Genomic DNA, 27,227 nt, shown 5'->3' with positions numbered 1-27,227 from the left:
TAAACTGATAATACACCGCGTGGACTTCATTGGCCAGAGTAGGCCCTCAGGCTTTTGAGATAGTGGATTCCAATGGGCAATGGATGCTTTTGTCACTGCATAGGGTACTTTTGCTTTTTCACTTGTTGTTTATAGGTGGGGCTTCAATTATTTTGAGTTTTACCCCACAAATTGTTAATAAGGAGGAATATATTCTATTTATTGGTTCATTGACGCTGTGAGTTTGTTATTTGGTTTTGAGTTTCTCCTTTCTGAATCACACTCTCTAATCAGCTATCTCCACTTCCTGTTTTTTGTATTGTCAATCGCAATTTCACTCTCCAACTATGGCTGAGGGACTTGTTACTGATCTCATTAATCAGTTGGGTTCAGTTGTTGTTCGGGAGGCAGAACAAGAGATAAGGTTGGTCGTTGGTGTCGAGAAAGAAATCGAAAAGCTTAAAGGCAATCTACGAACTGTGCAGGCGGTGCTCAACGATGCTGAGAAGAAACAAGTTACGGATGAAACTGTGAAGGCTTGGTTAGAAAAGCTGAACAATGTATGCTACGAGATAGAAGATGTGGTGGACGAGTGGAACACTAAATTGATCAAATCAGAAATCCAGAAAGGATTAGAAGAAAATGCTGATAATGCTCCTGTTTTGAAGAAGCAGGTATGCTCCTTTATCCCATCCCCTTCATGTTGTTTTGGTCAAGTTGATAGACTTACTAGGCGTCATGACATCGCTCACAAGATAAAAGAGCTTAATGGAATATTAGATGACATTACCAGAGAGAGAGTGAGCTATGGGTTTGAGTTTACTAATTACCCTGCCTTTAAAATAGTTGATAACAGCAAAAAAACTACTTCTCATGTTGATGTGTCTGATATTCTTGGTCGTGATAAGGTTAAGAATGATCTAGTGAGCATCCTATTGGGTGAGGGTACTGAAAAAGAAAAACACCCCCATGTCATCTCTTTGGTGGGCATGGGCGGTATTGGAAAAACTACTCTTGCCCAATTCGCCTACAATGATCAGGAGGTGCAAGCCCATTTTGATATAAAAGTGTGGGTTTGTGTTTCGGATCCTTTTGATCAGTGCAAGGTTGCCAAAGAAATCCTTGAATCTATTGAAGGTCAATCCACCAACTTGACTACATTGCAAAGTCTATTGGATAGAATTTGTGATAAAGTTGGGGGAAAGAAGTTTTTTCTTGTCTTTGATGACGTGTGGACTGAAGACTTTGCAAAGTGGGAGCGATTTAGAGATGCACTCAAAAATTGTGGTTCCCAAAGTAGTAAAGTTCTAGTCACAACACGCAAAGACGAAGTTGCATGGATGATGGAAAGTGCGAATATGATCAAGTTGGATGAATTGTCGGAGGAAGACTGTTGGTCGATGTTTAGTAAAATAGCATTTTTTGATAAGGATCCTCAGCAATGTGAGCAACTAGAAGACCTTGGCAGGCAAATATCAAAGAAGTGCAAAGGCTTGCCCCTTGCAGCAAAGACTCTAGGGAGTCTCATGCACTTAAAGAAAAGTGAAGACGATTGGAAGTATGTTTTGAATAGCAATTTATGGGAATTAGAATATGTTGAAAGAGGTCTTTTTGCACCGTTGTTACTGAGTTATTATGATTTATCCTCACCATTGAGGCGATGCTTCTCATTTTGTGCTGTTTTTTCAAAAGATTATGTCTTTTCTAGCGATGAGTTGGTATTTATGTGGATGGCACAAGGATATATCAAGTCGAAGAAAAATGTGGAGATAGAAATCATTGCTAGAGACTACTTTGAAAATTTAGTAGTGCGTTCTTTCTTCCAAGATTTTGAGAGAAATAAGAATGATGGCAAGATAAAAAAAGTGCAAAATGCATGACATAGTGCATGACTTTGCACAATTAATGTCAAAAGATGTGTGCTTCACAATCAATTATAACATAGGGTTGGAAACTGATTATAAAACTGCCCGCCATTTGGAGTTAGAAATTCCTGAAGAAGCCCAATTTCCTGAGTCCATTTATAGTGCAAAAAATTTGCGCACCCTCATTTATGCAAATCGAAGTTATTATATGTTGTCTACTTTATTTCAGCATTTTAGATGTTTACGAATATTAACTTTGAACGATTTTATACATGAGGATTTTCAAATTTGTATATTAAACAATCTTCCAGACGCCGTGGAAAATTTCATACATTTGAGGTATCTCAAATTAGTCTATTATTTTGGAGATACATTGCCTGAAACCATTTGTAATCTTTGCAATTTACAAATTTTGAAAGTTGAAATTTTTTGCGACTATTTTCAAAAATTGCCACAAGGAATGAGTAAACTAATTAACCTGAGACATTTTCTTTTGAGCTTCAGACGTATTTATTTAAATGTAAAGTTTCCAAGAGGGTTTGGGAGATTGACTTCTCTTAGAACATTATGTTCTTTCACCGTAAATGGTAAGGATGATAGCGAAAGATGTAAATTGGGAGAATTAAAAAATTTGAACCACCTTCAAGGGACTCTTGCAATATTGGGGTTGGGAAGGGAGGTAGATGAATGTGAGGCCATGAATGCACAACTGAAGAAGAAGATAAACCTTCATACTTTGAAGCTACTATTTAATGAATGGGATGGTGAGGAAATAATAAGGGAGAAAGATGCATTAGTTCTAAATGCCTTGGAGCCACCTCCTAACTCGGAATATTTACATATTGAATATTACAAGGCACCGATAATGTTTCCTAATTGGATGAAGTCCTTAACCAATTTTCAAGAACTTGGAATTAAGCGTTCATCTTTAGAGTGTTTGCCTCCTTTGGGGAAACTTCCATTCCTCGAATCATTAAAGATGCGGCATATTGAAAGATTAAAAAAGTTAGGGGTTGAATTTATGGGAATAGAAGAATCCGAAAAGGAGAAAGGCGATATAATAACAACACTATTCCCAAATTTGATATCTCTCTCATTTGAGGCTTTATTTGACTGGGAAGAATGGAATGGGATTGAAGAAGAAGAAGACTGTATCAAAAGATTCACTATAATGCCACGTCTTCAATATTTGGAAATTATCGGCTGCCAAGAGTTAAAGTCGCTGCCGAACTTCCTTCGTACAACTCCATTACAAAAATTGCAGATCGATTGTTGTCCAATTCTGAAGGAACACTGCAAAAGAGGGACAGGAAAGGAGTGGCCCAAGATTTCCCACATTCCTAAAATACAGATTGATTGGATCTATGTGAAAAGAGACGGTCAAGAATATAAGTCTGAGCCAGAGGTAACTTCTTCTAACGCTTCTTTATTTTGCAATATTTCAATATTATATTAATAAAATTTTTACTTGTCTGCCAAAATTTCCCACTGGGAAAAAAAAAAAAAAAAAAACGCTGCTTGATGAATTATTTGGTTCTCAATCATTTGAATTAGGTGATTTATTGTTTAGCTTGGGTTATTTTGTGATTTATCTAAAATTGCTTAATAAATATCCAAATGAATATCCTTAAAAATCTCATTCATATGGATATGTATAGACAGAAAACTGATCCAATGTCTACCTATATCTTTCTATTTCATTTACGGTTTCCTATTTATATGGTTTTCCTCATTTTTTTGATTTAAGGCTGTGGATATAAGACTAATCTCAAATAACCCATGTAGAAAGATGATGAACTAAAATGGTCCCTGTAATCTTTGTGTTTCTGAGTTCATTAGTTTTAGCTTCGAATAGAGATTTTTGGATGATGATGATGTTGAAAGATGATTTTTATCTATACTGTGTGTTGGCAAAGTCCATTCTTGGCTTGGTCAGTGTTTCAAGTCTAATCTAGTCCTTGGGGCATCTTCTTTTATTTTCCTAAATATATCAATGAATATTCTAATATACTGCCAAACAATCCCACAGATTAAAAATTTAATAACAACTTTAATTAGATTATGAGTAACTTGAATTAGGTGATTTGTCTGCCAAAATTTTACTAATGACCTATGGGTAACTTCTTGTTCATCTTCTTCCTTTATTTGACCAAAATTTTAATCTATTATGCTTTTCAAATCTCAAAAACTCCCTCAAAAAGATATTAATTACAACTTTGGTAGATAAATTTATCAGATTTTGGCAAAATTCACAAAGACGCTGACTCCAATGGCTCAATTTGTATGCCCACTGTGAATGTGTGGAAGATTCTCTATTTGAAAAGAAAAGGAAAGTACAAGAAATAATGTTACCGAAATTCTGGCATGCTGGCTTTCTTTAGTAGTCAATTTAATAACAACTTTAATTAGTAATTTGAATTAGGCAATTTGTATATTGCTGTATTCATATTGCAGTGTGTTGTACGCATTTCATGTTAGCTGCATTGATTTACTTTGTTATTTATAGATGGCACATGTCAAATGGTCAAGCTCCTTAGATTCAATTGAGGTGCCTGTTCCTATAGAGATGAGTGTCACCCCAAATCCATATGTTTATGAGTTTGTGTACAGGGTAGGTTGCAAGGTTAGAGTACCCAATGGATAATCTCTAGGTTGAATTAGCTTAGAATAGCTACATTTATTTTTTACCCAATGGATATTACAATGAACCTGAGGTTACTGGTTTGTATCTTTCCATCTTCCCTTAGGGCCATTCACCCTTTTTTTTAGCTAATGTGGGTATCCAGACTTCTTCGAGACTACATTTTTTTTTTTTAATTTTGAATTTATTGAAATGTGCACGCAATTACGCTCAAACCACGTTGGTGGTCTAGGGAAGTGAAACCGTAAGCAAGTTGGCGTCAAATGTTTGTGTACTAGGGGAAGGATAATCAAGTTGGAGTGAGCCTTTTCGTCATAAATTATGTGTAGGTAAAGAATTTAACAAAATCTATATGCTTGAAAATAATAATGTATGGAAAAGCTTATCTTTTTGTGGAATTTAGAAAACCATTGAGTGATATAAAGGCTAAGTTTGGATAAGGAGTCTGCGTCTGGCGTTCGCGTTTGAGATTTTTTTTTTTTTTTTTTTTCCTTCCTGCGCACATGTTCCAACAGAGACAGCATGTACTGTTCACCACTGTGCGTGAACAATAACCGCACAGTGGTAAACTGTTCATGTACTTTTCAGGTTTTTTAAAATTAAAAATGGGACCCACAATACTATTCACACATTTAAAAATTATTTTGCTACAGTGTTTTCAGTTTTCAGTTTTCAGTTTTCAGCTGTATCCAAACGGACCCAAAATCATTGATTTTCTTTCACTTATTACTTGTGCTAGTTCCCTGCTTTGTATACGCAAGGCTTGCTAATAAAAATTGGAATGAACAAGCCTCAATGAAGCTTGTACTACTAGTTTGACTAGGTTTTGTGATTACTAGTAAGCTTGTACTAGTAATCTTTACTTGGATTGGATTTAGGGGGAGATTTTGAATAAGCCTAGTAAGTATCCTATGAATTCATGCATAAGCTTATAATTTTATGGCTCAATGGAATTAATTTGGGGTTGAGTTTGAGCATTATGCTGAAGTAATTTATGTGAAATTGGTGCTGTAATATGTGTTTATGGCTTGCATTGTAACAGTTGCTCACATATTTTATTTGATATTTTTTTTAAATGTGAAAGATGTAGTATTTCTTGATAATTTATCCAAAGATGTAGGCGTATGTACTTATATGACTTCCTATGCTTCTAACAGTGATTAGTTTTTACCATTGATGACCATTTTAGTGCCCTTTTTTCAGAACTTATCTCCTAATTTGGTTTATTTTTTCAGGTAGGATCTGTCCCTTCACTGGTAAGAACGCGATCAGGGCCAATAAAGTTTCCTTCTCAAACCATAAGACAAAGAAGTTGCAGTTTTTGAACCTGCAGTAAACAAGGGTTTGGTATTGTTTTTGCATAGACATGATTATGTATTCAACCTTCCTATGTACTTGGACACCATTTCTTTTGGTATTTTATATTTTTTTGGACCATCTTGTCTATTTATTCAGCCTCCCCCCGCCCCCAATTTTGATTAAAGAAGATCCTCTGTTTTTGAGAGGAGTTGTCTCTTCATTGTGTGCTGCACACTAAGGAAGAGTTGGAGACTCTAGCACTTCATTGCTTTGCACCTTTAGAATCTGAGTAGTTTTGCAATTGGGAATAAGGAGTTGCGAGTTTGACATGTACTAATATTTTAAACCTTTTGAACAAGTTCTTTCTACACAAACTTTCATAAATACCAAATCTATCTTTCAAAATCCCTAACGACCTGAGCATATGCAAATGCCTATTCCAGTAGGCATTGGTTTGTATAATAAGCTATGTCTCAAATAACTCATATGGTTTTCTTTTGGGCGTGTAGATTCAGGAATATGATGAAGAGTTTGATGAAGAGTTTGTTGAGATGCTGTATTCAGCATTGCAAGATTGATAACGAGACTGAGCAAATACACGGTCGAGGTAACTTCTTTTGCCGCTTCTTCTTCTTCTCCTTGGGCTTTTTTTTTTTTTTTTTTGCAAAATATAAATATAAATTTAAAAAAAAAAAATCAACTAAACATGTGAACTGTCTGCCAAAATTTCACACAGAAAAAAGAAAAAAAAAACTCGCTGGTTGACGAATTTATCTTTTTTTTTTTTTTTTCTTTTATAGATAGGTTGATGAATTTATTTGGTTCTTAGTAATTTGAATTAGGCGATTTATATTATATATTGTTGTACTTTTACACATAACTAGCATGGATCTGGTTCCTTAGATTCGTTTAACTGCTCTATAGGTTCTATATATATTTTTACCTTAACATCCTTAAAATCTCCATCATTTCTATATATATAAAGAAAACACTTCAGTGTCTACCTCTTTCTCATTCATTTGCAGTTTTATTATTAGATAATAATGGTGAAAGATGATTTGGTCTGTTTGTGTGTTGGCAAAGTTCATTCTTTGCTTGATTTTGCAAATCTAATATAGTCCTTGGGTATCTTCTTTTATTTTGCCGAAAAAGAAAAAATTAAAGCACTTAAACATTCAACCGAATAAAAAAAAACTGTTGGTCGATGAATTTATCTGGTTCTTAGTAATTTGAATTAGCCGATTTATGTAGTGTTATGTACACATAACTAGCATATAAAGCAAGCTTGGTTATATTTTGATTTATCTAAAAAATTGCTTGATACCAGGATTAATAAATATCTACATTAATACCCTTAAAACTCTCACTCTTTTGCATATATATTTTTTTGATAAGTAATAAGCTTTATTGATATCAAAAAAAGGACACCCTAGTACACAAGGAGTGTACAGGGGTCAACAATCAAGAATTAAAATTACAAGAACTTGTATGGTTTATTGCATATATATTCATTTTCTTGATTTAGGCTTTGTATAAAGACTAATCTCAAATAACTTGTATGGTTTTCTTTTGGGCTCGTAAATTCAGTATTTTGAAGATGAGTCTGATGAAGATGAGGTTGATGAAGATGATTTATGTTTATGTAATATCTTCTTCATTGAAATTCATTCTCAACTAGATTTAGCTTTGCAATTCTGATCCATTCATGGGTAAATTCTTGTTCATCTTCTTCCTTTATTTGACCAAAATTTTTAATCTATTATCCAACTCAAATCTCAAAAATTCCCTCCAGAAGATATTAATTACAACTTTGGTAGATAAATTTATCAGATTTTGGCAAAAACTACAAAGACAGTGACACCAATGCTTCAATCTATATATATGCCCACTGTGAATGTGTGGAAGATTCACTGTTTGAAAAGATAAGAAAAATAGCAGAATTATAGTTACTGAAATTCTGTCATGCTGTCTTTCTTTAATGGTCAATTTGAGTTGGTGACACATGAAAAGATATCTAGGTAATGCTAGTCTTAAGAAGAAAGATAAGGGCCCTGAAAGCTTCAAAATGTTTGATTTAATTATCTCCTATAAAAAAAAAGTATTAAAGTTATAGGGTTAGGTAAATGCTATGTATCAACTTATAAAGCAATATTGTATGCTTGTTTCTTGTTTTATAGTCTGAAGAATTTTGTTACATGGAAGAGTGTGAAGTATAGGAGGCCTGTAACCAACTAACAAAGCCAAGGTATATCTTGATATTTTCTTCTTGATCATCTGTCAGTTTTTCCCTATCATTTCTCCATCCATAATAACCTCATGTTAAATAATTGATTCTCTTTGGGCTTCATTTGAACCAAACATTTGATTCTAATATCTAGGGAAGTATGGTTCGTGATGAATCAAATTTTCACACGTGGATGCACATTTGCCACAGAAGAAGGTCCTTTATCATTTCATAATGGAAGCAAGGATATGCATCATGGAGCATATCATGTGTAATCCATATCATACGGTGGCAAATGAATGGTGAGCTAGGTAATTAATCTGTTTTCAGCTCATGTAATTTCCAGCCTCATGTTTTAGGGTTTGAAATTAATTTAATAATTTTCATGGTTTAGCGTTATACATTTAGGCAATGATGAATACAAAGGCATACGGATTTCTTGTCTTATTGATTTTGCGTCATGGAAGAGGGGGAAGAGTGGGATGTTACCACCAGGAGTGGAGGGGATGAGATGAGAAATGCTTGCTTTTCTTTTTATCATTGGCAGTCGCCCAATTTGGAAATGACATTCAAAAATGGACATACAAGAATTAGTTTCCAAAATTTGCAAGGAAAAAAGAAAAAGAAAAAGAAAAAGGCAATCAAGCCATATTACTATTATTCACTTGGGGCAGTTCAATTCTGATTCACCTATAAGTAACTTTATATTCTTCTTTTTTTCTTTTCTTTGGTTGCTATTGCATTTGCTTTTTAAATCATGGTCAATAACCCTTAAGGGCCTGGGAATGTTTTGGTCTCATTCAATCTTAATATCATGCAAAAGGCATCATGTACAAAAGCCCCACTAATTATGAAAAACATGGTGCAAAAACCCCGTTATCACTTCAAAGATTCTGCAAACAAGCTTAACCTATAGTCTTGTTTTCTTTAGTAGTCCATTTGATTTTGTTGCGTCTGAAAATCTTTAATTTTGAATGCTTGAATCTTTTTTCTTTTCTTTTTTTTCATTCAACTGGTTAAAGAAAAAAGAGGAAAGACCCTATAGCTCAATCCTTTTTTTTCATTTATCTAGTATTTATGTCAAAGGGTCATTACTTGCTATTTATGATACAATAATTGGGAGAACAAGAGGTGTTAGTGGCACCTTTGAAACTTCCTACAGCATTCAGGATCCAGGACTCTACTAAAAAGATCTTCTCTGCCAAGTTAAGAACTAACTTTACAATTTTACATAGCTGCCTCTACCTTGCAAACTGCTCCAATATGTCTGTTTGATAAATTTTTAATTGAATTCTCATCGGTTTTGCTTAATGGGAGTGCACATTGCCCAAGAGCGGCTTTTGTGGTTTATGACGTGCCGCAATTTGATTTATCATTTTTTTTTTTTGTGTTATGGAGTTAAAGTTTGAGTTTTTTGAGTTCCCAAATTTTAAAAGGACTGGACTTTGTGATATCAAAAAGTTGCTACAAATTTATAATTTATACATTAAACTTGTGTTAAAGAGTACTCTTCTCTATAGGATATTTGGAGTATACACAAAAGCCTTTATGGCTGGACCTCCAAAAATCATTAACAATGTCATATCTAGCTTATCTCCAAGTGTAATCTATGATTAAATCTCAAAACAATCTTAATCTATTTGTCACCCATGATTCAGATCACAGACAAAGCCATTTAGATTTTACAATTATCATTATACCAACATATTAACATATACCATACAGACAGATTATTTATGATAGATGAGGAAGATCAATCTCAAAGAGAAAACCCATCAGGAAGGTCAAGGATCTAAGGAATGAAATGAGCATGAGGTCTTCACATTCACTCCCAAAGGAAAGTGAGGAAGATAAAGCCTCTCAAAATATCATATATGGTATATTTTTCCCTTAATTTTTTTTTTTGGATAAATATATTTTTCCCTGAACTTCTGTTTTGTTTGTTTGATTTTTGATTCCATAGTTACTGCTGCTTCTCATTTAAATAAAGTCTTTGTTATCTCTGTTTTATTATAGGAATTAAAATAATATTTTCTGGGTTATTTTTATGCTCCTAATCTTGCTTAGGAATTAAATGTGTTGCAATGCGTAGTAGTAAAGTTTACAGTATAATTGAAACTCTGCTGCAGGAAATAGTCTACTGCTAGTGATCCTAATTTTAAAAATAAATAAAAAATAAAAATAAAAAACCAAAAAAGAAAGAGTCATTCTTATTACTCTTTGATTTCTCATGTATTGCTCATAATGCTCATCCCTTGTTTAATGCTTATACCTTGAAATTCCTTTTAACATGTTATAGCTCCTTTCAATAGAGGTTAAGGCTACTATATATTTATTTTAGATTGTTAACGTTGTTGTTCATTGTGATTAAAAGTATTATAATTCTAATCATTTAAAAAAGTATGCTTTCTTTGCAAAGTTATTGCTTCTAATGATGTTTGTTACCCTGAATAATCCCTTAATCCCCGCCACTAGGAGACCTTGGAGGACGCAGAAAATATGTTCAGCAAGCACTTGGGGATGCAATCATGGATTTTGAACTACCAAAGGAAGTAAGTTTTCCCTTTTTACATAGATAGTACTATTGCCAATGACCAATTATTGCTCTATCTGGCATGCAAGTCTTAGTTTCTTATATCTTTCTCTTCATTAATTTGTGGGTATGGTTGTCATTCATGGGTCAGATCAAGATGAAGTTCGTTAAGCTAGCAGCCAGCTGGTGTTTAAAGTTCTAAGCATGGAGAATGGTGGTCTGCTACAGCCAATATTGTCCATTAAGGCCTCATGTACTTTATTTTGTCCTCGTCATCAGGCTTACATGGAAGGTTTTCATTTTTCCTTTCTCCCCCCCCCCCCCCCGCCCCCCACGTATTTAAGGTGCTTTTCTGTAGCTTTTCTAAGAAGACAGATTAGGACACTGGTCAGGTCCAGAACAAGGGTAAACTAACAATTGGTGTAGTATTTGCACTTAAATTTTTGAAGATGTATTGTCTTGTGGCCTACTGAATACTAATTTATGTTTTCCACTGGTACAACTCAAGTTCTATTTTTGGTTCACTTTCCATGGATTTGATTGAAACAGTTCAAAAGATTCGTTATAGTTTGCATAGAATTGATTATCAACATAGTGGCATGATCATTTTTATGTTGTTAGTTAATTTCCTGCTGGTGAAATGCTTGTTTGAAAGCTGCCGATGTGGTACCATTTGTTTAACATTATTTTCTGATCCTGTACAGTGCATATTCAAGTATCTGTTTTCTAGTTCCAACATGAATGTTGATGGTTAAAAAGGTGTTGGCCTCTTCATAATCATTGTTGTTGTGAGTTTACTCAGTTGGTACAGTAATCAATTTCAAGAAAAGCCAAGAAATCCCCCCCGCTCCCCCTTTTAGGGTATATTTTCGTATTGTTCTTCTTATTCTTGTGGAAATTGGGCTTTTCAATGTTCATTAGTGGCTAATCTTCACAACTTGTTGGTAATAGTAGTAAAATACTTGGATTATCCACTTCCGACATACCTAGCAGCCCAAGACATTTGGATATGGAATGCATTTTTATAAGCTTTTTTCCATTTCTAACATGCATCGCAGCCCTAGGACATTTTCCTCTGTTTTTGAGAAGGATCATACTTCAGCTTCTGCTTCATAGTTAGGCAGAGTTGGAGACTTTAGTACTTGATTGCATCTCACCTTTAACATCTTAGTAGATTTTGTAATTGGGAATTTACATAGGGAGTTGCAAATTTGACATGCACTAATATATTAAACCTTTCTGAACAAATTCTTTCTACACAAACTTTCATATATATTATATCTATCTTCAAAATCCTTTACGACCGAAGAATAAGCAAATGCCTATTCCCTCAGAATAAGCAAATTCTTCCAGGGATTGATAGCCTCCTTGTCAACATTGGCTTCAAGGTACTCTCATGGGACCTTGAGCAACATAATAACTTGAAACTATCATGGCCAACTCTTAAGACAGATATCAACATGCATTTGATGCTGCATATTCAACCCTTTGGAATTCGGATTCTTCCTTCCAGTTCAACTCAACTATCTCCCCTTATCTCTTTGGTCAATCTTGCACATTTTATTCATGTTATGATAACTCTCATGCCTAGTGATTAGGAATTTAATTATAAATTTCTGAAAAAATCATTATCAAGTGATACTATGTCACAAGATAATTGACCTTTTTTTTTATTGTGCTCTTTTAATGTAAGCTAAATCCTCATATTCTTATTAACCTTCTATCATAACATGCTTTTCCATATTGTTTTTTTGTGTATGTCAAACCCTCATGTTGTTATTATTTTTTTTTGGGTCAGATTTTAACTAGAACTCAAATTTTAGTATGTGGCAAAGAATATTTTGTATTTGAGCAAATTTTAACTCATGGATGCACTTGTGAGAAAGACCTACGAAAGAAACTCCTTCACCATTTCATAGTGGCATTGGAGCTTGCGTATCACATCACATGGTGAAACATGAAAGGTATGGTGGGTACTTGACCAAGTTCTCAGGTTTTGTGGTGAGATTATATTTTTTCCTAAAGAATTAATATTCTTGTATTTTCCCAATTTGTTGTGTACTCAAAGTTGTAAGCATAAACTTAAGTATTGTAATCTCTATTTTCCTTATAATAGATTGATCGGATTTCTCCCGTGGTTTTTCCCTCTACATTGAGGGTTTTCCACGTAAAATTTGGTGTGTATTTTGAGATTGATTGCTTGCATGATAACTTGATCAACTACAACCAATCTTACTAAACACAACAAATTTTCTTATCATCATTGATTAGTACATCAATCAACCAATTACTTGCAAAAGGTCATGCAAAAAATTACGGTTACCATGAAGTTTGGTATCAATGAACCAAGTAGCATTGCCAGATAATTTAAGTAGAAAAAATGTTGCATAGAAATACTAGAAAACCATATAAGCTAACCCTTAATTTCCAATAAGCTACATAAAATCAGCATATTCATGTTATAGCCCTTAATGATCTATGAAGAACCCAAAGCACATAAAATGGACTTGAAGACTCAGAACATCAGCAACAACAGATTTTGCAACAACAGCTTTAGGTTTTTCAAATGCCAAATGTTAGTGAATTCTATTAAAAGAAAAATTACACTTAGACCCAATAAATCTCCACACTGGGGATTCAAAATATGACTAAAACACTAACTCCTCATTTACTGCATAAAACTTCCATGTCTTTTCATTAAATTTACTAGTTTATTGTTTAAAATACTCTAATACCACAATGTCCTTATTTATGGCTCCATAGTGCGATGTAAACAAACCATTCAGCATCAAATATGTAAGGGCCAAACTATACAATTATATCCACCATTTTGGAATTTTCTGCAAGAGTGGTACAATATATAATCAAGTTCAACCATATATTCATAAGTTTTCACATTCACAAATACACTATGGCCTCACTAGAGACAATTTTGCAACCTTAGCTTATCAGTTCTGGAATCAAAAACTAAAAACTAGCAAAATGGGTCAATATCATGTAGTAGACTGAGGACAAAATTGCAACTACCATAAAGTTTGGTGTGAATGAAACAAGTAGCATTCCCAAATAATTGTAGTACAGCTAGGAATAAAGTCTAGCATAAAAGTATCAAGCAAATCTAATAAGCTGACCCATGATATCAAATCATTGGATATATGACAGTCACAAATATAACAGTTTCGTAGAAGAGATAGGGAACTTCACCTACAATTTACAACATGTCCATTATAAAACTTGATCTGTCACGCAACAAATCCCAAATATATAGTGTGTTTGTGAATAAGCTTTTCGAAGTTAGAATGTATAGAGTTACATACAACACAATATCTTAGCAAGGCAGTTTATAGACAATGCATGTTGTAATTTGAATTTCTAATGTTAACAATTCGTGTTATCTAAAATGTAAATACGTACACATAATTTTTTAACTTGATAAGTTTATAGTAGTTCTTATTACATTGAAGCAATATATTACTTGATAAATATGCGTACTACATTGAATCAACAATTACTTGCAAACTAAAGGGCTTGCAAGCAATGGACAACATCTCCATCCTCTACCTATGCTGGAATTTTAACTGTCCGATAAAGTATGAAAACAAGGATGCAAAAACAATGGGGAAGGCAATGAGAACAACTGCCACAATAGCTAACTGGTCATGGTGAGACCCGAAGTAATCTTCTAAGAATGCAACAACTGTTTTGGTTTCTCCAAATACCACAATCTTTTTATTTATATCTCCATATTGTGATGTAAGCATACCATTGAGTGACCAAGATGTAGGGGTCAGATAATACATCCAAATCCACCACTTTGGAATTTGCTGCAAGAGTAGAACAATATGATTAGTTCTACTATATCTGCTTTTTAAATCTTAGCGCCACACCTACTCTATGGCCAGAATAGAGAGGAGTTTTGTAGCCTTAACTCACCGGTTTAGGAATCAAAAAACCAGCAAAGAGGTTGAATGTTGTGTAGAAGGCTGAGGACAAAATTGCAGCTACCATGAAGTTTGGCGTCAATGACACAAGTAGCATTCCCAAATAGTTGTAGTAGAGCAAGGAACAAAATATTGTATAGAAGTACCAAAAAACCTTATAAGCTGACCCATAATATCCAATCATTGGATAGCTGATCGTCACAAAAATAGCAGTTTCGATGAAGAGATAAGGAATCTCCACTATCACCTACAAAATTAGTATCCACAACTACTAAGCATTGAATATAGCTAAAATTAAAAATAAATAAGAGAAGAAGAAGAAAGAAAGAGGTTCATATCAAGATATTAACTCCGCCTCTCTTTCACTCTCTTCCCTTTTTGGATCAAGCTAGCACAAGTAAACATGTATAAGTAGTTGGAATAGATGAGATAATTTTCTCATGCTATCTCTCTCGAAGATCTAGCAAGAATAAAAAGTACATCAAATTTACATCGTTTGAGATTACTCATAATGCCCTGAAAGCAGCCAATGATAAATTCAATTAGTTCCAAAGAAAATTATACCTGTGCAAGTGAATAAGCCCATGAGGAGTACATCCCTGCAAATATTTCCCGATACATAATAGTTCGCTCTGTTGCAACATATGGTAGAACTGTTGAGCAGTTATTTATGCCCAAGAAGAGCACGGCAACATACATGGAACCAAATATATTGAACAAATTCTGCTGGTTATTCCTAATGGATAAAATAAGAATCAAAATTAGATATTTGCATAACTACAACATCATGCAGAAAATTGTATATCTTATAGATGCAAAATCTTAAGCAAAGAAAATCTACAACCGTAAGAATAACGCTTATTAGACAAACACTTCATAAAAGAAATTTTGGTTCTACTATCACTTACAATGCGCAAGCTCAATTTAGCCAAGGTATCCGGTAGGTAAGACTAGAAACTTTTAAAATGTAATAAACATTCTATAAAGGTAGTAGAAATCTTAGACATTAAAACTTACAATTTTTTTCCTTCGTCCCAATAAAGAACCCCAAAAATTAAAGCTGTTACAAGGGTATGCATGATACGCATAAGGTTGTATGCAGGACTCCTCCAATAAGCCAAATGCTGTTTCCATAGGCAAGATTTTAATTGTCCCCAACCATTTTGTGAAAAGCGTGTAGGAAAATACAAATCTGTTGACCCAAGAGGTGGACTACTCAACTGCCTTACAAGCTCCATGTTTTTCCTGTAAATGGCATAATATTAGAAATCTCATCAAATTTTAAAATGCCAATGCAGGTCATATGTAGATCATTCATCTTAAGGACAATATTTTGTTCCACAAAATAGATGTTTTTAAGGGAGACTAGCACAACCTTGATACCTTATAACACTAAGGCCACATAAGGAAGGACAAACAAAACACAAGGCCATTCCCCCATGCATTTCAAGAAGGATGAAAAGCAAATGGTTTTTAATTTAATTATCTTTACGTCAAGAAGAAGCTATGGCAGAAATTCCATGGTATCAAAGTTACCAAGTAGAGACATTATTTCACATTATACAGCAACAAAACCAATGACAATTGTAGCTGAACTCAGCAACTCACTCGTATAAAACAGAATCCCTGTACTTCTGTGCAAAATCTACACCAAGTTCTGCTTCTGCGGATATAGAAGTGACCTCTAACATCCATGTTGCTGGATTGTAATTATTTCTAATCTTCGGAACTGCAGGGATACTCTGTCGAAGTAAAAGTTCAGTAACAAGAAGATCAATAAAATTAATTACTCAATAAATAGTATTACTTAAAGAAAATGAAAGTAGGGGGAAAAAAGCAATAGATAAAATGCGTTGCTACATCAAACTGACCTCAAAATATTCTATAACACAAGCCGAATGTTGTCCTAATGATCCCGAGTATATTACATGTCCACCACTTTTTAGAAGAATTAGCTGCATTAGCAAGAAAGGCATGAGATAAGTAACTATTCTAGATTCGATAACAAGAAAATTGTTGCTTATTATCCAACATTAGGGTCTCATATACTCTTTTTGGGTAGTAGGCTGGAATGCATCTCACAAATTTATAATCTGGTTGCTTCTCCTCAGAGTACAATATTTTCTCCATTTCAGTCAAATCTAAAAAACTCCTAGGCCTTTATTTATTCCCTCAGTACAAATGCATGTATTTCTGAGATTAATTAAACTCCTAGGACAAGGTAACAGCTTCTTGGTCTTACAATTTTACTTACCCTTACAATTATAAATTGTTAAAAAAAATTTACCTCATCAAATGCCTCAAATATGTCAATACTTGGCTGGTGGATGGTACAAACAATTGTTCTTCCTGTATCAGCTACATTCTTCACAGCTCGCATAACAATTGCAGCTGCTCTTGCATCCAAACCCGTTGTTGGTTCATCCATGAAGATAATAGACGGGTTAGAAACAAGCTCCACAGCTATTGTAAGCCTCTTGCGCTGCTCATTTGATAGACCATTAATGCCAGGTACGCCTACTAAGGCATCCTTTATTCCATCAAGCTCAATGGTCTCCAAGACTTCATTCACAAATTCCTGCATGACATGCCATAGTAGTTTTCACAAAATATTATCTCAATGATGAATATAAAATCAAACCTTTGATTCATGTCAGTACATAGAGAACTTACAGCTTTAGTTTTTGACTCTATCTGAGGAGGCAGTCGTAGCCAAGCAGAAAATATCACCGATTCTTCAACTGTGATTTGAGGAGAATGTATGTCTGTTTGTTCACAATAACCCGACACCCTAGCAAACGTCTCTTGAACCTTGGGATACCCTCCAATTTTTATGTGCCCTTCAATATAGCCACTGGTCTTTCTTCCGGCTAAGACATCGAGAAGAGTTGTTTTCCCAGCTCCACTGACACCCATCAATGCTGTAAGAACACCAGGCTTCAATGCACCCGTAATATCAGAAAGAATTTGAAGTTTTTTATTGGTGAATCCCTTTTCTCTCATTTCCTAGAAGCCAAAAAGGAAAAACAATGACAGGAATTAATATGATGTAATGTAAACAGCTATCAATCCAGCAGCAACCATAACCTTATATGAATTAAATGTAATTACCAATGGGATGTCAACATAGTATTGCACATCTTGAAACACTACTGTTAAGGGTGTAAATGGTAATACCATTCTACCTGTTAATTGATACAACACACTCGTTCAAATGTTGGAGAAATATATGTTTACAGTAATGATCTGAAAAATAAGCAGAAGAACAATAAAATTGATAAAACCTTTATTTGGTTCTATACTACTCTGTGCAGGAGAATTTCCAGACTCTTTTTCTAGACAGGAACCATCACGTGAATCTTCACTTCCCTGTATTTGGGAGAGCTTTTCATGCGAGATAACAGCACGAGATGATCCAGGAGCTAGATGTTTATCAAACGATGATGAATCAAAATCTAGCTATTGTTGCATTTCTGTTTAAGTTAAAATATAATAACAATCAAGAACACAAACTTACACTTCAAGAAAGTTAAGGCCAGGACATATCCAATGTTAAAAACAATTATAAATCCAAATAGGGCACTGAGTGATATCCAATAAAGATATCCATCAAAGTTCAGTCCACGGCTTTCGAGTATTTCTTGCCCTATGGTGGTGTTTGTGGTTAACATCTACAGACAAGAAAGGAAAACAAACTTAGCCAATAAGACCATATATATATTCTTGATGCTAATGAAAAAGTTATTTACAGAAATGGCAAGCTATTGACAGGTTTATACGAGGAGTATTAATGCACATGTCCTACAGCCAAATTAGTTGTTTAGTAGCATGTATAAGCAGACAATTTATTGTATACAATGTTTAATTGTAATTAGATTGTGCACTACTTAGTGCTTAGTGTTTGAAGCCAGCTAAGACATTAGAACTTCAGCTAAGATTCACTATTAAGCAAGAATATTGGTATTCAAGAAAAAACATATTGATCAGAGATGACTGTCTTTCAATGCCGATCTCTTTGGAGGAGCCATACAAATAGTAGGTCTGCCCCTTGCTCATAAGTAGCTGTATTAGCTAAAAATAGACAAAGGATTATTTGTTATGTAATGAGAGACTCACCTTTTGCCATCGTGGGGCAAGAAATTCATTTAAAGAAAGGCCCATTTCTCCATATGTGATAGGAGAAACCCAGAAACCCCACTTCAACCAAACAGGCATAGAAGCTGCAACCAGATGCACAGCTCAGCTCATCCTTTTAATTGATTATATTAGAATGAGATTGGAGAAGAGGTAAGATAACCTTACATTGAGTTATAATGAAGCCAGAGAATACTAACACTATTAATATTGCAAAACTACCAGCTGTCATGGAAGCATTATTGGTCTGGAAGACTGATGCCAGGAAACGGAACATGGATAATGAAGATAAATGCACTGCAAAAAGAAGAATGAACTGACGGAAGAACCTGAGCACACAGAAAACGATCAGAGATTCATAACTAAAGAAAATGAGACTTCTTGAGCAAAAGAAAGTACTAATATAAAATGCTTTTTTGAGGTTATAGCACTTGAGAAGCTTTGGATATGCAATTGCTAGTTGATGAACCAAAATAGGGGGAAATGCAATAATAAATCTACATATTTTCATGTCAACCTCACCTTTCGGCTTCAGGGCTATATCCAATAACATAATAAGTAAGACATGTCCAAACTAGAGATTCCACAAATGAAATTGGAACCTTTAAAATACTTGATGGAATTGCATATGCCCAAGCTGGGTAAAAACAAAATGTTTTTTGCTTGTAGAAGACTTCAAGCCTTTGAATAGTCATGGACAACTCTGGAATTCCATCAACAAGAAGGATGATAAGAGCATAAAACAGGGAACCCATATAGTAATTTGCATGAAGAATATCAATATCCATCCGGGTCCGTAAAAATACAGTCATCGTGATACATGCAGTGATGACAAGCTGCAGATAGAAAAGAAAAGGAAAACATATTTTCAGATTAATAGGTTTACCTCCCCACCAGGTGGCTGTCCAAAAGAAGAAAAAAAAAGAATGAGAAACAAACGCCAAAGTATGAATCTTCACCTGAGTTGTTTTGAATATATAGATGAAAGAATTCCTTTTCATGAGAAGATACTCCCTTGAAGCACATATTCTAAATAGTTCCCATTTAGAAAGAGAATACACACTAAAAGAAAGAGCATCTTGATGGCTTTGGGATTTATCATATGTTTCTGAAAGCTCTTCATCTAGCTTCTTTCCATAAGGAGATTCCTTGAACTTCCTAGAGAACATATCAACTGAAACATAACTGTAGGGTACTTCCATTTGATACCAGTACTGTGCTTGATCTTTCCTAGAGATAACCTGCATAAAGAAGGGATGAAGTAGTTCTTTCAAACAAACAAAATTTTTTTTTAAAAGACGAGTATAGGCTTCTATTCACTTGCCTCTTGGACAAACTCAGCAACCCCTTTCCTCTCAGGACACCTAAAACCACAATCCTCAAAAAAATTCAGAACATGATCACGTGGACCATGATACGCAATCTTCCCTTCTGACATTAAAATAAGGTCATCAAAAATATCAAAGGTTTCTGGTGCTGGCTGAAGAAGTGAAACAAGTACAGTAGCATCTGTGATATGCACCAGCTGCTGAAGACATGTAACAATTTGAAATGCAGTGGAACTGTCTAATCCATTCGTTATTTCATCCATAAACAAGGCTTTTGTAGGTCCTACAATCATCTCCCCTGCCAAAATTTAATTTGATTCCTGTGGTCAAAATTCTTATCGGAAACTGGGTTTAGTTCTCTCTATAACTAAAAACTACTAGATAGCAGAACAGCTATCAGTCTTCTATTCAAATTACCTGTTGTCAATCTCTTTTTCTGACCTCCAGAGATACCTCTTCTCATGGCATCTCCAACTAGAGTGTCGGCACAGATATCAAGTCCAAGGATCTGAGAAGCCACGGCAGCAACATATATAAACTGGTAAGGCAAATATCAATTACAGAATACATGTTTACTTTCAGCTCTGTTAAAAAAGAATGACCTTTAGTATATAGTCTGTTTGAAGGTTTCCTTTTAGTCCTTTGGCTGAAATTGCCTGTCAGAACAAATAGCATAATCAATATTACAACATCTAATCTCATGAATACCATTAAGAGTAGGAACAAAATAATATCAACATGACTGTGTAGTGAAGTATTAAATAGACTTGCATAAGAATTATAGTATTTCAAGTATTCCATTTGACATCAATCAATAAATATACAAAATATACTCTTCTGTACATTGATTTATATCAACTCACATTATAATGCACACATGTAACCCATGCTGCTATAGAACATATTCTAATGAAAACATTCAAATGCATTGAGTGAAAACTTTAAATTACCAACAACAAAAAAAATAGGCCTGTTGATTCTTATTTATAGTTTGATTTAAAATCCAAAATGAAAATCATAATAGAATTACATAGATCAGATGCGAAATACTCATAACATTATGAAGTAAGAATCTAAATTTAAAAGGAAACTAAATTGACGTCATATTTTTGTCATTCCAAAAGCAATATAATATTAGCACAATCAGAATCCTACACATTTCAATGTCTTTTGCTAATAATATGATTGTTTCCATCATTTTAGCAAAAATGTTTTCTCGTGTAGTTTTATGGGATTTGTTTCCAAGTTTGTTGTTAAAAACTAGGATAAGCAAGTTAACCTTTGATGTTGATTTTTCATGTAGCAAAATCAGTTGGCTTCTCCTTATAATACATATAGAGAACAAAAACTCAGCCATGCTACAGAAGTACATATGACTACACAAACATGAAGGAAAAGAAGACGGGAGATGCAACAGGTACCTTCATGTAAGTGTCTATATCTGGATCAGGAATAATTCCAGCTTCCTTCTCCCTTTTACTGACCTCCACCATAATATCTTCATTAGGCCAAAAACAAATGGTGCTGTTATTATTGTCACTGTTGTGCAGTGAAGGGACATCATAACTAAATCATCTATAATGTGAACACTAAGGAATGCTTACCTGCTCGGCTTCCAACACCCTGACAACGCGCTGAAAAATCTAGTATTTCCCTGACAGTCATGTCTGAAATGTGCTTGTCATTTTGACTAATATAAGCTGAAGTCTTTTGAGGGACAAACTCTTCTAGCTTGTATCCATTATAAGTAATCTCCCCAGTAATCTATTGGAAAAAAACAAATAGATAAATAATACAGCACTTGCGAACAGACTAAAGTACATCCCATCGAAAAAGTTAACAGCTCAAAAAATCTATTCATTTTTATGCGCATTTTTAATTTTAAGGCAAGGGGATAAGCATATTCAATTTTAAAAATAAAGTTTCCAGGATGTAGATAGGTTTAGCTTTGAGATTCTCTTGATTTTTATATCTTCATTCTGATGGTTTATATAGTCATTTTCAGTATTGTGAAAGTGTGAAACCTTGAGAGATTGGTTTAGAGTTCCTGACAGAGCCTTCAAAAGGGAGGTCTTCCCACAACCCGGGGGACCAAGCAGTAGAGTTATCCTGCAAGAAAGGTAAAACCATGTAAATACACTTCTTTCAACTTCTTTATTTCTATAAAAAAATTCCCATATGGCTTTTTATGAACAAGAACATGTCAATTGAGGAGGCAATAGAGTATGATTTTTAGATTGATAGAAAAGATTACAAAATTCCTGCCCAGATTAGTGTTGGAAGATTCATAACCGACCACAAAGTTTTGGGACTCTAATGTAGTTGTTATTGTTCTTGTTGTTTTATACAAGAAAGTGCAAATTGAAGGGATAATATTCCCAGTCCAAAGCATCATAAATTATGAGGGTAGTATATCAAAGAAGATCACAAATATCAAAGTATTATAACCTTCCCAAGTGAAAGTTCTGCAATGAAAATATCCAATTTTATCATTAAAATAAATACCATTTCGAAGATTTATGGACAAGCCAACAAAGTGATGAACCTAAATTTAAGTATATCTATAATTCTATTCATCCATGTGCTGATATGCACCATAGAAACAGTAAATACATATTTAACTTTTTTTTATCCAGTAAAAGAGATCCATTGGACTTTAACTATTGCAATTTCCTTAAACAAAAATCTTTCAGGTTTTTTTCCTTTTCAATTGATGATTATGTTTATTATGTATGTTAATGGGCATTCAAGAAAAAAATCAACTTGAAGTGCAGCTAAGATGAACAGGGTGACATGTACAAGAAATGATAGTACACAACATGACTGCATCCATGATAAGTTTGAGATAGCAATTAGCAGCAAGATGAAAGCTCAAAGACAATTGGTTCAGAGGGGAAAAAATGGGAATGAATACTAACGAGAAATGATATATCCAAGTTCAAGGGACTACAATGACAACTGAAAAGGCTGAAACATAATTTTGTTCTTAAAATGTTGGTTTAATTTTGATCTTTTTTCCCCCAAAATTTAGAAAGTTTCATCTTGCAAGTCCTTCGAAAATATATTTTAGCAGATTAAAAAAGGGTTTAGCTAACCAAACATTGTCAAGTATTAAATGTTCAAACTCAACTCATCAACAAAAGTAAAATGTTCAAACTTGGTTCAAGCTCAAACCAAGCCTATAAACAATGTTTGAACTTGAACTTGTCAAAATGTCTAAAAGCTTAAGCTCAACTTGTTCAACTTAATTCATTATTCAAGCCAATCTCAAGCTCAATATAAAGATCCTGAGCTTAAGATCCTACACAAATACATTATCACACCCATATTAAGCATATTCTCATGCCTATTTGATTTGGAAGAGTGTTCTCTCAACTCCCAATGAATGGAAAAACTTACTATGATATGAATCTATTTTTCAAGCCCATATAAAACTTATTAATAAGCCCACAAACGAGCCTAGGCACAACTTGTTTTTTATCAAGCCCTATTGGTCACGAGCCTATTCATTAACCCTTTTCTTTTTTTCTTTTTTTGCTTGGGCTCTGCTCATTTATAGCCCTACTGCCTAGTTTAAAGCTTACAAGGAAGACAAAAATGTATGTAAGGTGATAGAAGATAGCCATATCATATGCTTTATAAATTCCTTTTTCAATATGGCTATCAATTTATGGGACATGCGAACGAGTGCGCCTTTAGAACATTGGTTAACAATCTATTTTTAAAAAGTTTTGACACAATTTTTATGGGAAATGAAAAAACTGTCAAAATATTAATTGTTTTTTTTTTCTTTTTCCATAAAAATTTTCTTTGAATGGATTATTAACTAATGCCCTAAGGGCATCGTTAGCATTTCCCTTAATTTATTAGGTATAAGGTCTGTTTTTTTTTTTTTTTTTTTGAGATAAAAAAATTACTAGTTAAGTTTCAAGAAGGTTAAAATTCTAATCCAACTATAGTTTATTTCAGCTAAACTCTATTAGCTAAGTTTCAAAAAATTTAAAATTTTATTTCAATAAAATTTTGAGATTTTATAATAAAATTTAAAATTTGTTTCAATTATTTTGATAATTTATCATAATATTTTAATTTAATATAATATAATTTACATTAAATATCATCCTTATATCAAGTAGCTTAATATATGTTTGTATTTCGATAATTTAATCTAGATGAAACTCTATTTTAAAATTTCAAGTTACTCACTAAAATCTTGTTACTATTTTAAAATCAATTATCTTTTACATAGAATTTTTAACTAATCTATACACCGCACATATATACTACTAGTATATTGAATAAAAGACTATAAAACCTAAATCATAAAATTGACTAAAAAAAAGGCATAAAGTTACCTTCCAGGCTTTATGATACCACTAACTTCATTAATTATGCTTATCTTAGCCAGTCGTGACTTCGAACTTGGGAGTTTAGTGAATACCTATTAAGAAAGAAGGAAAGAAAAAATACTTGTTATAAAATAACTGGAAAAAATAAAGTAAAATTTTTTTAATTTTTTTTTTTTATATATAGTAGATAATATAAACATTTTATATCTGTTATAAATTATAGTTTATTCAATTCAAGAAGATTCTGAAAATCTAGGTTTCTCGGTTAGATTAATTGTCAACTGTCTTACCCCAAAAAAAAAAAAAAAAAAAATTGTCAAATGTCAGATAGCCACATCAGAGTACAGACAATTTGCATAATTGTATGCATTTTCCCGTGCATCTGCACTATTTTTTTTGCTCATCGGTCCTAACTCTTAATCCATTTTTCTTTGCTAATTGGCCATATTCATACTCTAGGTAGTCCAGAATCCATTGACAAAATAGTATCTGATCAAGCTCTAAATAGTAAATACTCTTAAAAAGAAAGTACTTACCGAAAGCATGTTTTTAAAAGAATTCCATAGAGTTGGTAATGGTTTGCCATGAACCACCTCACACTCTGCCTCCACACGCAGATTTTTGTATCTCACCTCCACAGTGGGCAATTCTACACCAACTCTGCAAATACAGTTCAGTTTCAACAAAATGAATCCTTCATATATACAAGAACAAAAGTATAAATGAATACATGAAAAAAAGTGCAATATATACATTAATTAGCTCGTTGAGCAATGAAAAATAATCCAAAGAGCAATTAATAGCAGCAATAATGAATAGTAGTATGAATGTTCGTATCTTGAAATGCAAGTTTTTTGTTTCTCTAATCTCTTTGTATGACTTACTATGGCATCAATTCCATTCAAATATGATTCTACCTACAAGTTTCTTGTATGTACTTGCACATGATTTTTACTAGGAAAAATAGCAGCATGATATACCAATTAATGTTCAAATACTGCATAGTACGAATGTTCATATTGCAATGCAAGTTTTTGTTTCTCTACATATGTTTGATTTACTATGGCATCAATTCCATTCACAATGATTCTACATTCATATCTTGCATGTATGATTTTTTACTAGAAAAAAGTAAACAAGAAAGTAGAAGGCTCAATTACTTGTCTATCCGGTTTCTAATTTTTCTCAATAAGCGAAGGTTGTCGTGCTCGATGTGCTTGATGAGCTTCTCTATGAAGACATGCCGTTCTTGAGCTCCAAGCTTGGTAACATCAATAACCCTTTTTTCTTTAGTATCATTAGCACCAACATCATCACCATCCTCATCAAATAAGGATGATCTGAGCCGCTCAAATGTTGGCAATCTCTCAATGGCAGCCCACTGCAATGCATATACAGCATCAGCATCAACATCACCACCCTTTGTAGAACTCAATCCTGAAGCACTGCTTCGGAAACTTGAGGAACGACGCTGAAAAGATGATCTAATGCTTCTTCCTATCTCTGCCAACTCAATTCTCAGTGATTCTATATCATCTGTACCAATCATCTGAGCCATTTTCGTTGAACTTGGAGAGCCTCAACTTGCAAGAAAAAGGGTAGAAAGAGCTGTGTATATATATGTATAAACTTTGCTTATGTTCAACTGATGAAGTCACACTTATTCATAATAGCAAGTAAATTAATACTTAACTTAATGCCGCAAACTATGGAGTTGACGTAGGCTAATTCTTTATCTTTTCCATCTGTATTACTATTGTCTTTTACAAATGTCAATTAATTATCCAATAAGGTGTGGAAAAAGAATCATTGTACGTATGTTTGTCCAAGTTTGATCCCAACACGATTTACTACTAAAATTTCATATATTTATGCTGTACCAAATTGTGTTGGGTATATCACTATGAGTGGCATCGTCATATAGGGTGTTAGTTCGTAGTTTGTGCTCTCTAACATGAGCTCTCATAGATGGCGTATGATTGATATACAAAGTAAAAAAGTCCATATGAAATTATATGGTAGTTAGTAAAGACTTGTTCTTGGCCCGAAAAGAGAATGGTGGTGAAACCCACAAAGAGGCAATAACTCACATTCAAAAGGAAGATTGTTGTGTGTGTGTGTGCGCGAGAGAGAGAGAGAGTAGAAGTCAAACTAAAGGAAAAGTAAAGATATTGAAAATTTGATATAACTTAGTTGGACTATAAATTAACGGAGCATCTCCAATAATCTAGCTAAACCCAAAATACTCTCTACAAGATAGAGTGAAACCATAAAACATTGCCCCAACAATCTCTCTAAGCATGAAGGGTTACTGCAGTTTAGCAATGAAGTTTTTTTTTTTCATTAGAAAATTCCAATAGCTAAATATTTTGTCAATACTTTCTCTTTCTTCTTTGATTTCATTCAAAGAAAGAATAAAGAATGAATGGAAAAAAAAATAATATTTGTATTAGAACGAGTAAGAATATTGATTATGTTAGAAAGTGTATTTAAAATATTCATTAGGTAAAAGATAAATGTAACTATTCATTCTTCAAATAATAAAAAAATTTGGAAAAACTGCTAAAAATGCTTAGGGGCACATAGGTTGATAAAATCATAATTATCCAAATTGTACCAAACCAACAATTAAACTCTCAAATTATAAACAATACAAAATTCAAGGTTGGTATGAAAAGAATATCGAATTTGCAAGGAAACCAATTAAACCATGAAAAATCGACAATTTTATAGAAAAATATCATTTCAATATATAAAATATTAAAATCTATCTTTAAATAAGTTTTTGAATAATAATATTCTATTAGTTTCAATATTTAGTATCCTTGCAAATTTATATTTTTTTAAATTGGACATCATCTCATAATTTATATTTTATTGTCTTTTTTAATGTATTTTTGAACTTATTTATGAATAAATTTTAAAAATATATTA

At 33.4% G+C, this 27,227-nt stretch overlaps 1 protein-coding gene and 1 pseudogene across 1 annotated transcript; one reads left to right on the top strand and one right to left on the bottom strand.

Moving 5' to 3' along the window:
• Nucleotides 1-167: 167 nt before the first annotated feature.
• On the top strand, nt 168-10,829 carry LOC142626714 (putative disease resistance protein RGA4; annotated as a pseudogene).
• Nucleotides 10,830-13,935: 3,106 nt separating this feature from the next.
• Nucleotides 13,936-25,851, bottom strand: LOC142626715 (pleiotropic drug resistance protein 3-like). The gene is made up of 24 exons (XM_075800425.1): nt 25,454-25,851; nt 24,830-24,953; nt 24,300-24,385; nt 21,969-22,053; nt 21,549-21,708; nt 21,366-21,442; nt 20,547-20,600; nt 20,362-20,452; nt 19,941-20,242; nt 19,576-19,857; nt 19,139-19,452; nt 18,785-18,945; nt 18,599-18,702; nt 18,000-18,153; nt 17,767-17,904; nt 17,594-17,667; nt 17,156-17,488; nt 16,770-17,060; nt 16,354-16,437; nt 16,091-16,224; nt 15,500-15,727; nt 15,047-15,218; nt 14,475-14,729; nt 13,936-14,365 (listed from the first exon to the last, which is right to left on the bottom strand). Exons 1-24 carry the CDS (start codon nt 25,849-25,851, stop codon nt 14,099-14,101), a joined length of 4,368 nt encoding a protein of 1,455 aa, XP_075656540.1. The 3' UTR covers nt 13,936-14,098.
• Between the last annotated feature and the right edge of the window lie 1,376 nt (nt 25,852-27,227).

This window comes from Castanea sativa, chromosome 3 (genome assembly GCF_040712315.1).
Source record: "Castanea sativa cultivar Marrone di Chiusa Pesio chromosome 3, ASM4071231v1".
In the NCBI taxonomy this organism is placed as follows: Eukaryota; Viridiplantae; Streptophyta; class Magnoliopsida; order Fagales; family Fagaceae; genus Castanea; species Castanea sativa.
Note: the sequence above shows the minus strand (reverse complement) of the source record. Positions and strands in the feature narration are given on the sequence as shown.

Excerpts from the sequence above, each read along its gene's own strand:
- LOC142626715 (XM_075800425.1), bottom strand. The coding sequence starts at position 25,851 with ATGGCTCAGATGATTGGTACAGATGATATAGAATCACTGAGAATTGAG. Across the intron at positions 24,386-24,829 it reads CTTTTAAAAACATGCTTTCG|GTATTCACTAAACTCCCAAG; the intron begins GTAAGTACTTTC and ends CTTTCTTAATAG. Across the intron at positions 18,946-19,138 it reads TATAGCCCTGAAGCCGAAAG|GTTCTTCCGTCAGTTCATTC; the intron begins GTGAGGTTGACA and ends CTGTGTGCTCAG.